The 13,499-nt window shown below is 44.1% G+C and overlaps 2 protein-coding genes across 5 annotated transcripts in view; one reads left to right on the forward strand and one right to left on the reverse strand.

The window, feature by feature from the left end:
• Window positions 1–12,139, reverse strand: part of PSPH (phosphoserine phosphatase) — a 24,252-nt gene extending 12,113 nt beyond the window's left edge. For 2 of the 4 annotated variants that reach the window (XM_025215037.1, XM_006033278.3), the window contains exons 1-3: window positions 10,453–10,552; window positions 10,048–10,173; window positions 5,043–5,233 (exon numbers count right to left, since the gene is read on the reverse strand). In XM_025215037.1, the coding sequence (XP_025070822.1) occupies window positions 5,043–5,071 (29 nt within the window). In that variant the 5' untranslated portion in view covers window positions 5,072–5,233; window positions 10,048–10,173; window positions 10,453–10,552. Of the gene's footprint in view, window positions 1–1,169; window positions 1,415–5,042; window positions 5,234–10,047; window positions 10,174–10,452; window positions 10,553–12,047 lie in introns of those variants that run through there. The other 2 variants (XM_025215035.1, XM_006033279.2) reach the window with 2 other exon arrangements.
• A 245-nt stretch (window positions 12,140–12,384) lies between these two features.
• Window positions 12,385–13,499, forward strand: part of CCT6A (chaperonin containing TCP1 subunit 6A) — a 10,051-nt gene continuing 8,936 nt past the window's right edge. The window contains exons 1-3 of the mRNA XM_006033280.3: window positions 12,385–12,561; window positions 12,644–12,707; window positions 13,142–13,276. Of these exons, the coding sequence (XP_006033342.1) occupies window positions 12,425–12,561; window positions 12,644–12,707; window positions 13,142–13,276 (336 nt within the window). The 5' untranslated portion in view covers window positions 12,385–12,424. The remainder of the gene's footprint in view (window positions 12,562–12,643; window positions 12,708–13,141; window positions 13,277–13,499) is intronic.

Raw genomic sequence — 13,499 nt, forward strand, 5'->3', positions numbered from 1 at the left:
ACTCCACATAGTCTCACGTTATGTCTTATCCTGTGTCAGTGTGCAGAAGCACGCTTTCCACACTCACATTTTCACTTTGTTATTGTCAGTTATTGTCATAAAAAATGACATTTTTCATCAACCTTGATGAAACAGTGACTAAAATACCTCTTTGTAAAAGATCATTTAAGGATGCATAACACATTATAAACTGTTTTCTACTCTCGCCCCGGTTTTAATGAAACGAGACTGAAAGCACTTAATTGATAGTAATGGACTGCATAAAATGACTACTTTTAATCTCTTTCCACTGAATTTATCCTGGTGGAACTTTACTGGATTAGTGATTTACACCAGTGTAAATTAGAGTGGAATCAGTCCTGAAATGTTACGTAAGAGCCATATTCAGGTGGCAGAAACTGAACCCCAGTTTTGCTTCAATATGTGAAATTAACTGGATTAAATATTGTGAGTCTGACCCTATTCCAACTGTAGTTAATGGGGGTCTTTCCGTTGCCTTTTGTGGGAGTTGTATTTGTCCCCACAGTGAATTAAATTAAATTTCACAAGGATGTTGTGAAACATATTTCATGATGCTAGTAGGTAGCAGGGGCTATAGTATATTATTATAGTTTTTACATTAAATGCCCAATTCTGCAGTGTTTGGAGGTTAATTAAATATTTCAGTCTATGAGAACCAGAAAATCCAGGGACAGTGTTGCTACTAGGTCTACTTCAACCTGTTGAAGTTTTAAAGGCAGCAGTGTAAACAACCTATTACATCGAGAATAAAGGGAGGGATCATTTACAATTATTGGTTGACATTTCACAGTCATACATAAGTGCAAACGTCTTTAAAGACGTCTAAAAATGGGTGAGAAGGAAGAGAGGGGGCCAAGTGATATAACATAAGCACATGAGCCCTCCGGCCCCCTGGGAAATGTTTGCCTCCTCTGATGATGCTTCCCCTCTCTAGGATTGCATCATTCATTCAGATTCCTGTTCTAAAACAGGCACCGTGCTCTCACCGCACCTTGTAGGGGAATGCAGTGGTGCCACTGACGGAAATAAAAGCCTCAACTCATCTCTTACTTTCTGCACTAGAAAAACATACTGGTGAGCAAGATGAATCTGAGCTTTCTGAATGCCCACCCCTTCCAAAAAGACAAAAACCAGTCCTGGTGACTTACAGTATTGTACTCCCCGTGGTGGTTGTTTCTCCTGCTGCAAAACTCCTGGGTGTACTGGGAAAGAAAAAATCAGCTGAAACCTTCAGTCACATCAATAGAAAAGCACTGAGTGGACTGAAAGATATCTGCATTTTGTAAATAGCTCTTTATAATCTGCTGAGCAAGCTCGACTGATATTTTTTTAATAGTTGCATACATGAAACTAGAGAAGTTCAGCTAACAGGCTTAGGAAAGAGAGATGTAGCCCTGCCTTCTTAAGGGGAGGAGTTCCCATCTAGAGGCTCCCTGGTTGGCTAGGGATAAACCGGCAGAGAGAAGGAGGTGGAGAGTTTGCTAATTTAGAAGACACACTATGCCACAGACATAAGAACCAAGAGGGGGGTCTGGAGCCCCTGCAAAACGAATGAAAAGAACTTGGCACAGTCTCGCAGAGGGGAGGGCCCAGGGGGAGCCAAGAGCCAAGGACAGGTTGCTAAGTGCAACGCTCAAGAATTATTTTTCCGAACAACGCAAAGGCAAGAGATAGTGTTGTTAACAGTGTTTAGCTTAACTAAACTAAGGGAAACTTACACAACACTTCCCAGAGACGAGCCTATGAACTCCATTTCATCAACCTCCTGGATACTAGAGATCATGGACTGAATATAGACATTGGATTTTGGACACACTATAATTTGCCTGGCAACTGACTCCCTAGCCCAGCCGCTGCCTTCCTTACTTTTCATTCCATCCAGGAAGAGCACACACCAACTGCTGAAACTTCCTTAGCCTGACGAAGGGTTTTTGAACCCGAAAGCTTGCTTAATAACTATTCTCCAACTATTTGGGTTGGTCTAATAAAAGATATCAAATTCACCCAAGGAACCTTGTTAGCTTAACTAAATGCTTTTGAAATTATTTGTAACAAAAGTTAACCAAGACATTTATGTTAGCCTGGCCAATTCAAGAGTTGAAACTAATTTTCTTTAAACAAGGGTTTGGTAAACCAGTATAATTTATCTAATACATTTAATTTAATTAAATCTAATAATCTATCTAATGCTTTAACATGGAGACATAAAAAATATTTTTGAGATATCAGTGAATTAAGGGCAAATTCCCAGCAGATGTAAATGGATGTAGTTACACTGAAATCTAGCTCATTGTGTCAGACCTTCTGCAAGAGAAAATTCCTCATGCTTTTTTTCTTGACTGGTAAATTTAGATCTGTAGGATCTAGACCTATGAAAAAGGGATACCTTTTAAGTAAAAGAAAGCAGAGTTGAGAGATGAAGAACTATAGTCAATGTACTTCTCGCATACCTAGAATCACAGGAAGTAGGCTGTCCTAAGAAAGCGCATGCCTCGCTGAACCAGTGACCATATTTCACGGTGTGTAGGTCAACCCAGGTTTTCTGACATGAAAAGTTAGAATTTTCATAGATAGACTGTATAAGTCAACCCACATTTTATTCAGAAACAAGACCAAACAGTCGCCAGCATGATTAGCACAATCAGCACTGATCTCATCACCACGGGTTACACACAATTAGCAATCAGCACAAATCAGGAGCGATCAATCAAATTATCGCCATTATTAGCACCATCAGCAGCACTGGTTGCCACAGCTTGCACTCAATCAACATTTAAAAATCCCCCTTTAAATAATCCCTCTTAATAAAAACATTTAAAAATCCCTCGTTTCAACAATGTAAACATTTTAAGAATACTAAAAATTAACAACGTAAAAATCCCTCATTCGCTTTCATCATCAGAACTGTCAGCCCCAAACAATTCCTCCCAATCTAAATGGTTAGTAATCTGATCATTTTATGGATCTTCGGCATCGGATGCTTTGGTATCTTTATCCTTTGTTTGATCTTCATCACGCCAGAATATCATCCTCCTCACCATCCACAGAATTACTGATCCTGCATTTTTTGATTGAATGTGAAATGGTTTGAGGTTTAATGTTCCTCCAAGCTGTAAGAATCCATTGTCACACAGTTGCTAAGGAGGCCGCTTGTATGTTTCCAGTTTTTGTAAACGAATGTTGGCTAACCGTCAACCAGCCCGCCACTCTTTTCTCATGGCCCATAGTCTTCATCAGTACAGTTTTAGTTCCAGTGACATCCATAGTTCGGCTTGTTGGCATATCAAAGCACATGGGTGTTTTGTCCATATTCTCGATTTGCCTGAGATCGTAATTGTTTTTCTTTTGGAGGTTCAACACATAGCTCTGGAACTGGGTTATCTTGTCTTCGAGGTTGGCTGGTAATCTCTACAATATCTTCGTTATGTGGTGCAAAGAAAAAGAGAATTCCTTTTCATAAACTGGGAACACCAGGTTGGGTTGCCAGTAAAGTCTTTCAATCTTTTCTCCATAGCCCGCATCTTGTCTTGCAGTAGGATGATGTTTCTTATTATGATTCTGCCAGACTGTTGCTGATCGTTGACCCATTTGGCAAGGTCTCTTTCTAAATCGGGCTACCTGCATTGCTTTTCATGGCCCCAGCATCTTCTTTATGTTGTTGATGATTTTTTGCCAGCCACAAACCACTTGTTCATTTGCACCAAGCTGATGGGCTGCAGAACTGTTGTTAGTATCGAGAGCAAAGTTGACGACTTGCATCTTGAACTTTGCATTGTACTTCATTCGTTCTGGTGGCATCCTGAATACCATGTGGTATTTGCAGTACCCAGTGCCACAGCAACGAAGCTTGGTGCCCTGGGCAAAGCCTGCAGCAGCAGACTGCCCTTGCCCCAAGCACAGATCTGGGGGGCACCCCCCCCCATGCTTGCTCAGGAGTGCACGCAGCAGCGGGAGCTGTCCTTTCCCAATCCCTGCACCCCGCCAAATGAGCCGCTCACAGCTCCATCCTGCACCCTGCCCCAGCTGGGCAGTTCCTGTTAGCACCTCTTCACTTCAGCACCCAGGGCAGATGCCCCACTCGCCCCCCACTCCCACCCCCTGCTTGCTATAGCACTGGCAGTACCTGTAATTAAGGTCATTTGGTCTTTGCTAAAATAGTGCCAGTTTAATTAGTGCGACCATGCCTCCTGTAATTAGTGAGACCGCTCCTCCTGCAATTAGTGCAGTTAATGTGATCATGCCTCATGCATTCACTGAACTTGCAGTTTGTCGGCAATGATTTTATGTGACACAGTGTATAAGTCAAGGTTGCATTTTCAGAGGCCAAAACTGGGCTTCAAAACCCAACTTATACATTGTGAAATATGGTACTCTCTAAGGTGCCACCCTACATCATCTAATATCTCACACATCTCAAGTTAAGTATGTGCCTAAGTGTTTTTTGGACAAAAGCAGTTTCATGGCCAATACACCAGTATTAATCTTGGGTGAACCTGTTTCAATCAGTGCAGTCATTCCAGATTTATTATAAATTAAAACAGAACCTACACATGGACTTTCATATTGATATCCCTGTAGGTTTTCTCCCAGGGTCTGAAAGAATAGTAATTTAAAGGTTAGAGAATGGGTTCTTTGTGTGAAAGACCTGGGCTGTTAATATACCTGTGTTGGAACTAAAATTTCCATTTCATAGGAAATTCCACAAATTCAACATATCTTTTATTCTGAATTAATTTATAATTTGACTGTGAAAAAAGATTATTAAAAATTGCCATCTTGGCTCAATCAAAACATAGCATTTAGGTAAAACTGAAACATTTGATTGATTTTTATACATTATACTTTCTTTTTAGATTATTTGGTAATGCATAACAACAACAATATATTTCAAAACAAAACATCATTTTTAAATTAATAATTGGGACAGTTCATTCTGATTATGCAGAATATGGTTTGTATTGTTTTCCAGAAATAAATGTCAAAACTAACTCAGTCCTCCAGAATATTTAGTTTCAACATACCAGTATTTTCCTGTAGAAAATCCTTCCATGAGCAGATTTTCAATCAGCTCCAGCTATTACCATTAGTTGGGGAGTTTCAGGCCACCAACCAGAGGCTCTAGTCTCTCATCTCAAGTTGGCTTCTTGGTTCAAAGCTAAGAACACTGTTTTTGCTGAAGAAGCTGCTTGGTAGTCTTGTGACTGGTAACCCTCTGGAATGAATGTCACGAGCCAATCAGTGTGGCAGTCACATTTTATGCATGGTTTTGTTTGCAATTCAGGCAGCTTTAGGCTTCAATATGTGTGAATTAATTAAACTCCCCATATGACATCCTTTCCCATTATTTCACATGTTAATAACAAATGATTAATCACAGGTCAATATGCACATCTATTTGTGCCTCTTTTGTCACACTATTCCTACAGCAGGGTCCTTTGCTATAGTCATATTGATGCAGTCTGGTGTCTATTTTGACCCTGTTTACTAATGTTATCAGTGTTAGAACACTTTTTTATAACAGGTTTTAGAAATACTTTGTGGACATGTGTTACCACAGTTTGCTACTGGGGAAATTGAGTTAAAGCAAGATAAAAGAAAACTATTTCCACTTAGAAACTCAGTGGGGATTTTGCTCGAATAAGGACTATGTGATTTCGATAAAAGGATTCAGACTTCATGAAGAAATATTCCCTTTGGTTTCAATAGATTTGTTTTGGTTTAACAATCTAGTTGTCATCTGATTAAACCCTATGGGGCAGATCCCCAACTGATGTAAATTGTCACTGGCTTATCCTAATCAATTATCTTCCCTTATTGTACAATAAATATAAATATGTAAAATAGTTCAGCACTTAAAATTAGAATGAACTATAAACTGAAGGTAGGTTTGTGTTGATCTCTAAAGAACTGATGCAAAACCAAAGTTATATTATTATAAAACCACAAATTAGTAATAAGAATTCCTGTACTCTAAAACAGTAATCTTCAATGTGTAATTTAGGGAAGAGGCACCAAGTTATTCATCTGGGATTTTCAAAGGAGTCTTGGGGTTAGCTATCTATATCCCACTGATGTATGATTGTCAATGAGAATTTGACCAGCAATATCTTTAGAAAACCTCACTTCTGAAAACCCAACTATTTGTGTGAGAAATGTAGATAACAACCTAAGATGAACACTTATAATTCACTGCTGAACAACAAGAAAGATTTCTACACCTCCTTGCCTTTCTGCCATCTGATACCACCAAGGAAGGAATCCTGCCTTATCTGCGCATAAAAGAGCAACTCGCAAAGACTCACATGAGCCCAGAGGAACAGACTTCCACCTTCAGCTTCCTCTGTAAAAAATTAAATGTATTGTCTACCTTTGGGGACTTTTTACCATCTTTCATTTTCCCTGAGCCTGAGGAAAGGTGTGTGTGCCTGGAAGATTGCAGAAAAAGATACTTTTTTTTTTTTTTTTTTGCAATTTCTTAGTTGGTCTAATAAAAGGTATCATCTCTGAACCAAGAGTTGTAGAGTTCTGCATTCAACGTGGCTATCAAATACGTCCCTAAGTTGAACACTGGTTATTTTCCCAAAGTTTTTTTTTTAAATAAAACATGTCAAAATCCATTTACTTCTTCCTCTCAAAAAGAATATATTATTTTCCTGTATAAATAAAAAGAGTCTCTGAAATACCTTAGGGTGTTTGAACAAATGAGCACCAGACTTGAGGAACAGTCAAACCAGAATGCCTTACAGCTTCCTCAGCTGTGACCTAGATGCACAGGCAGTAACCTTTCCTATTCCCTTTACTATATGCAGGCAATAAAACCCTTGCCAATTAATATCATATAAACAAGGCACAGGCCTGCAACTGGTGTCATATATTCCTGGGATAGCATGTGTGATTATGTGTGCCTTCATGTGCATATTGCCCTCTACTGGCTAGTTGCAGGACGGAAAGCTTATTACTCACAACTAATTAAGGATGCATGAGCTTGCAATATTGATGTTTATCAAGAAATCCATTTGAAAATGTCTGAGACCACCCAAGAGCTGCAGAACACCCAGATGGTGGGACTGAGCCCCCTCTGCTTGATACCACCTGGGTTGAGGCCACGTGCAAGGATGCACATCAAAATGTTTGGTTGTGATCATTTGGTGGTGGAATCTCATGTAGAACTCAGATGTGTGTGAAGGATTCAGGAGCTCTGAACCCTTCTCACAGGAGCTCTGTAGCTAGCCAAACAAAAGCATGAAGTAGATGAATAAAGTGAGAGTTCCAAATTAGAGTTCAGGAGCTACATTTTGAAATGCCAGGTACAATTTCCCGTATTTTACAATATTATTTAACAAATGCAATGACAAAAAGCCAACCTGTGGTGTTGCTTTTTTGGAGGGTGGGGTGGGGGACTCTGCAGTAGAATAACTTACAATAGGCATCTCTTGATCAGTAGAGCCACAGGACTCCCCACTTGCTGGACACAATAACTCTATCTAAAATATTTAACCTCAATAACACATGCAAAACAAGCTATCACTTGCCCTCTGTACATGGAGTCCCTTACCTATTTCCACCTTTTTCACAGCCAGTTTTCCCAAGAATCATTTGTCCTACAGAATCCCACCCATCTGAATACATAGTGCTTACCGTGAAAGTAGGTTCAGTAGGGGTCTAGTGTCACTAATCCCACCACATGACCCATCTCCCCACAGTGGAGCTCAGTCATGGATGGCTTTAACACAGGCTTTGTGTATAAAACAGTCAAAATCTGTCCTCTGCTTCCCACCACATTCTCATGAGGGGTGGGGGTAGAGAGTGGGGGAGGAAAATATCCTAAAGCAGCCTGGCACCTGGCACGGTATGCATTCCTTTGCGGTCCTAGCATGCTGGGGTAGAGTGGATGGGATAATAGAACTAGGACTCTGTGTCTTCCTGTCAACATGTACTGGGGAATTCTGAAGTTTGCAGCTGCTGCTCCCAGCAACACATATATTCACGGTTCATATAGACAGTAAAGAGGAGTATGGAACTGCTACAGAACTGCCTAAAATATGGTCTCTAAGTAAGCTCTTTGGGTGCATCTACACAAGATGCTTTACTGTGCAGTAGACTAATCTACTGTGCAGTAAAGCATTACTGTCTACACATGTGCAGCATTTACTGCACAGTAAATTAGTCTCATGTGTGGTAGTAGATTTAATGCACAGTAGATACTGAGCAGTACTGCATGTGTAGACAGCTGACCAGGAGCAAATTGCTTCCAGGCAGCCCAGGCAGCAGGAGGCAGGAGAACTGTCCCCTCCCTGAGGCAGGTGCCTGCTTCCCAGCCCCCAGTCTGATCTTGGAGCTGAGGCTGGGACATCATCCCCAAGCAGCTGCCCGGGGCAGGGGACAATGCCCCAGCCTCTGCTCTGGGGCCTGGCAGGAGGCAGCTGCTGGGCAGGAGATGATGTCCCAGCCTCTGCTTTGAGATTAGAGTGGGAGCCCAGCAGCAGGCAGCTGCCGGGGGCAAAGGATGATGTCCCAGCCCCCACTCTGAGATCAGAGCAGGGGTCCAGCAGGAGGCAGCTGCCATGGGGCAGGGGTGGAGGGCTGGAAGGCAGCTGCTCTAGAGGCAGGACAGCTCCACCCCCCCCCCAGGCCTGATCCCTGTGTCTCCTGCCAGTCTGGGGCAGGCACCCAGGGGAGCCTGGAGCAACCCCTGGCTGCTGTAGGGGAGCAGAGCAGGGCAGGAGTAGCCCTACACTGAACTGCTGCCTTTGGGAGCAAATTAATTCCCTACAGGTGCACATGTAGATGCACTCCCAGGGAAAGGTAAGCTTTCAACGCATTAATAGCATGTGTAGATGTGCCCACTGATGACACAGTACTTAAAGACGTCAGTAGATCCATGAGGCTGTTTGCTTCCTTCTGTGAAAAGTTCCATTCCAAATAATGCACTTAGTCTAACTTGTCTCACAGATTCATATATTAAAAAGTATGCAAGCACCTAGAAAAGTGCCTAGCACCTAACTCACAACATTGATTTCAATTAGTGTTGGGTTCTTAACTCCCTTAGGCTCAGGATGGTCTGTATGTGAGCACCCTAGGGAGCAGGGATAGACAAACTGGGGCACATGTGCTACAAGTAGCAAGGGCAACCTCTGTGTGTGGCACATAGCAGATCAGAGAGCGGACAGCAGCAGAGTGGGAGGCAGGACAAGGAGCAGAAAGCAGAGCAGCAGATTGGTCAGGAATCACAAGGCAGAGAGCAGAAAGCAGAGCAACACACTGGGCAGGGGAAAGGGATCAGAATGGCACTTGGGGAGGGCCTGGGGCTAATTTATGGCACACCTGCCAAAAATGGTTGGCCCCCATTGCCACAGAGCAGTGTTTTTCAATCTGTGGGTCCCGACCTGAAAGTGGGTTGCAAGAATATATGAAAGAGTCATGAACAAACTTTAAAAATGGACCAAACTCTGGGAGATGGAGAGAGGACTGCTCCTCAGCCTGGGAGCTCGGAGGTGCTCTGATAATCCCAGATGCTGACGCTGAGCTGGCAGCGGTGATAGCTGCAGGGAGAGCTGGTAGGAAGCCGCACCATAAGGACAAGATGGATGCGGAAGAGCTGTCAACACGTGGAACAAGGTCTTTGTTTTAGTTCCTACTTACTTTCATTTTGAATGGTAGGGAGCCTGTTAGGCTGAGTACTAGTCACCCTGGAGAAGGGGAAAAGCCAGCAACACCGTGGGACAGAGGGGCGCTGGTGGAGGGATCGGACTCCCTCCACCAGAACGGAACCGAATCAACAAGGGCTGGTAAGAGGGCTTGCCCCAATATGAAGAATTGACATGTCCAGTAGGAGCACTGGGGATTGACGCGGAGACATCTAAAGTTGATACAAGTGCCCAAGTTTGTAGGCAAAATTGACCGACGACTCTCCTGCATTTCTCTTTAGTTACATTTGTCCAACAGGGCTGGGCCTCGGAAAAATAGCGCACAGCCCTCAGGCTGTTGGTGGAGGCTGCAGCCAGTGGCCATAACTGAGAGACTTACCTGGGTTCCAGTTTCCGTGCTTTGTGTTATTCTTCATTTCTCTTTCATTTACCAAGCCTCGACAGAACTCCTTCGAGGCTGGCTTAGCCGCTGTATCCTCAAGTCACGCTCAAGATGACCGTGAGCCTAAAAAGATTGGGGAAAAAAAGAAGAATGCCCAATTGATGCTTTAACAACTGGGTGGCATTTGGACCGGGTGTAAGGGGAGGTAGGAGCCCCAAAGAAGAAGCGGACCCAGCCAGGCCCCGTGGCCCTATCCTGTGCCGCGGTGAAACGTCCCCGCCATGCCCCACATACACCCTACCCTACCCCACACACTGGCCGGGACTGGCCAGTGATGTTTACAAATGAGTCCTGCTACAAAAAAGGTTGAGAACCACTGCCATAGAGGACAAGTTGTGCTACCATTTCTGGAGCATTTATCACAATTACTGCAATATGTGGTGCTTTTCTTCAGCGGCATAACTATCCGGGGCAACTGGGACAGCTGCCCCAGGGACCAATTTCCAGAGGGGTGGGAGTGAAGAACAGAAAAAATGGCTGCCGCCAGAGTCACATGATGTCTCGGGAAGTTGTCACTGCCCCTGTGTGTGGCAGCTGCCCCAGGTGCCCGGCTACGTTGTTACACCTCTGCTTTTCTTACATCTGCAGCTCCTGAGGGCCTGTCCTGATGTGTATCTGTGCTCACAGCCCTCCATTTCCAGCCCTCCTCCTTACACAGCAACAGCAGGAAATGTGAATCCTAAAGGTTCAAAATGCAAAAGGCAGCAAAAACTCCAGCAGTGTATTAACTTTGAGGGATCTGTTGGCACCGGGCCTGCGACTTCATGGGCTGGGATGAGCTTGGCTCTGAGGTGGGCCCAGGTCCCGGGAGGAATTCACAGCCAGCAGCTGGTTGCGACCAGGAGCAAATCTTGCATTAACCTGGCCGCTTTACATTTTAATGGGGATGCATTCTTATCCTACCTGGGCCCACCTGGGTCAAATATGCGTTATGTGGATCTCATATGAGCTATCCCAGTTTAAATGTGAATTTCCTTTTTAACCAGGTTAATTTCAGTCAAATGCATTTTTTGCCCGCAGGGGTGTAGGTTGTAGCCATATTGGTCTATGGACATAAGTAGACAAGGTTCTTTGGGTAAATCTGGTATCTTTTATTATTATTTTGTGTGTATTATATTATATTTTACTATTTTATTATTAAAATAATAAATACTTTTATTATTACTAATTATTATTTTATTTTTTTGCTCGCAGTGAGGGAGGGACTAGAGTCGCTGAGCCCTCAACCTATTTGCATCACAATTCTTCTTATTATCTTGCCTCATTATGCTAATATATTATTAATTTAATTTTCATGTAGCTATGCACAGGAGTATAGCGGGATACTTGGCACATATTAAGGACGTTGGATTTGCATACAGACACCAACAGGCCAATAGGATGCTTTGTAGATATTAATAAAGTTTAATTTGCATGAGGCCAACCATGCACTAATAGGGCAACCGTGCATATTAATAAAGTTCAATTTGCATATATATGCCCACACGCGAGGAGCATGGCAATGAGGTTAATTTGCATATAGGTACCCATACGCCTGGAGCAGGATTGTACATTTTTTTTAATTAGGTTCATTTGCATATAGATACCAATATGCAGGATTGTACGTTTGTGTTTTTAATTGGGTTCATTTGCATATAGGTACCAATATGCAGGATTGTATGTTTGTTATTTTAATTAGGTTCATTTGCATATAGGTACCACTATGCAGGATTGTACATTTGTGTTTTTAATTGGGTTCATTTGCATATAGGTACTAATATGCAGGATTGTACACTTGTGTTTTTAATTAGGTTCATTTGCATATAGGTTCATTTGCATATATTTGTGTTTTTTTTTAATGAGAAACAGATCAAATAGACGTAAAAACAGAACCAAGCCTCGCACCCGCATGACCCCGCCACAAGGATCACGAAACTCAGAAGACGCTGAATATTCACCTCAGAAGACCTCCCCTGTGGTTCCCCTTGGAGGAAAGCAACGGGACCGCTCGCCCGTCTCCATGTCGACGTTTGCCAATCAAGTTAATGACCCTGTGTTCATAGGCCCGCGTTCATTTACATATTAATGAGGAGCGCCGGCGTGCCGATTTGCATATGCATGAGGTGCTTTGCATACCAACCGCTCCCACCGGCCTCCTCCCGGGGGGCGGGTCCCTTGGAGGGGAGCGACAGGGCGGCTGGCCAATAGGACGGCAGGCAGCGCCGCGCAGCCAATGGCGGGGCGGCGGAGTGTTCTAGAAGGGGCGTGTCCCGCGCGCCTTATCCCGCCGTCCCTTGCGCGCGGGGCTGGGCTCAGGCAGTGCGGCGGCTGCATCATGTCGGCGGTGAAGTCGTTGAACCCCAAGGCCGAGGGGGCGCGGGCGCAGGCGGCGCTGGCCGGGAAAATCAGCGGGGGGCGGGGGCTGCAGGACGTGCTCCGCACCAACCTGGGGCCCAAGGGCACCATGAAGATGTGAGCGCGGGGCCGGGCGGGGAGGTCGTGGTGGGAGGAGGGGCTGGGCCCGCGGGGTGACCGCCTCCCCTCCCCCCCGCAGGCTCGTGTCTGGCTCCGGAGACATCAAGCTCACCAAAGATGGCAACGTGCTGCTGCATGAGATGGTGAGTGCGCCTTGCCCCAATTTGTCTCCTCGTCCTGTACTCCTCGTCCATTTTGGTGCGTGGCCAAAACTTACCTCCTTCCAGCCTCCTCCCGGCATCCGCTCGCTGGAGAACAGGCCCCCGATTCCCCCCCCCCCCCAACTCCGAGGTCCCTCGCGGTGTCCCTCGCATCTGTAGCTTTACCGCCGCTCCCTCGCCTGCGGAAGTTAGCCAAAAACGAGCATCTTAGCAGAATCGTTCAGCGGTAATGTAATGTATCGAGACACTTCTAACATACCTCTGAGTGACTAGTGTTGCTTTTAAATAGACAAAAAATAACTATGAAGATGTATAGCGTGTCCCAGCAAGACAAAATACATCAATGTGAGTTTCCTACTAGTTAAACCTTGCTGCATTATTGTAGGAATATCGCTCAGCTGCTTCTTTTTGTTTAGCAAATCCAACACCCAACCGCCTCCTTAATAGCAAAAGTAGCAACGGCGCAAGATGACATCACTGGAGACGGGACCACTTCAAATGTCCTGATCATTGGAGAGCTGCTGAAGCAGGCAGATCTCTATATTTCCGAGGTATGGATGGGGTCTTGGTTTTTGTAAGGGAATGTGTAAATGTCATCCTTTCATGCTTTCGAGTTTTGACTTTGCTGTTAATATGTCTTGTACCTATTGTTTTTTTTTTTTCACTCTTTTGGTGGGCTTTAAAGCTTTTGCCATAATTGCATGCCACTAAATAGCGTTTTACTCAAGTAAAGAATCATCTTCATGTTAGAAAACTTGATACCGATGAATTCCT

Source organism: Alligator sinensis, unplaced genomic scaffold (assembly GCF_000455745.1).
Source record: "Alligator sinensis unplaced genomic scaffold, ASM45574v1 scaffold1227_1, whole genome shotgun sequence".
Lineage (NCBI taxonomy): Eukaryota > Metazoa > Chordata > Crocodylia > Alligatoridae > Alligator > Alligator sinensis.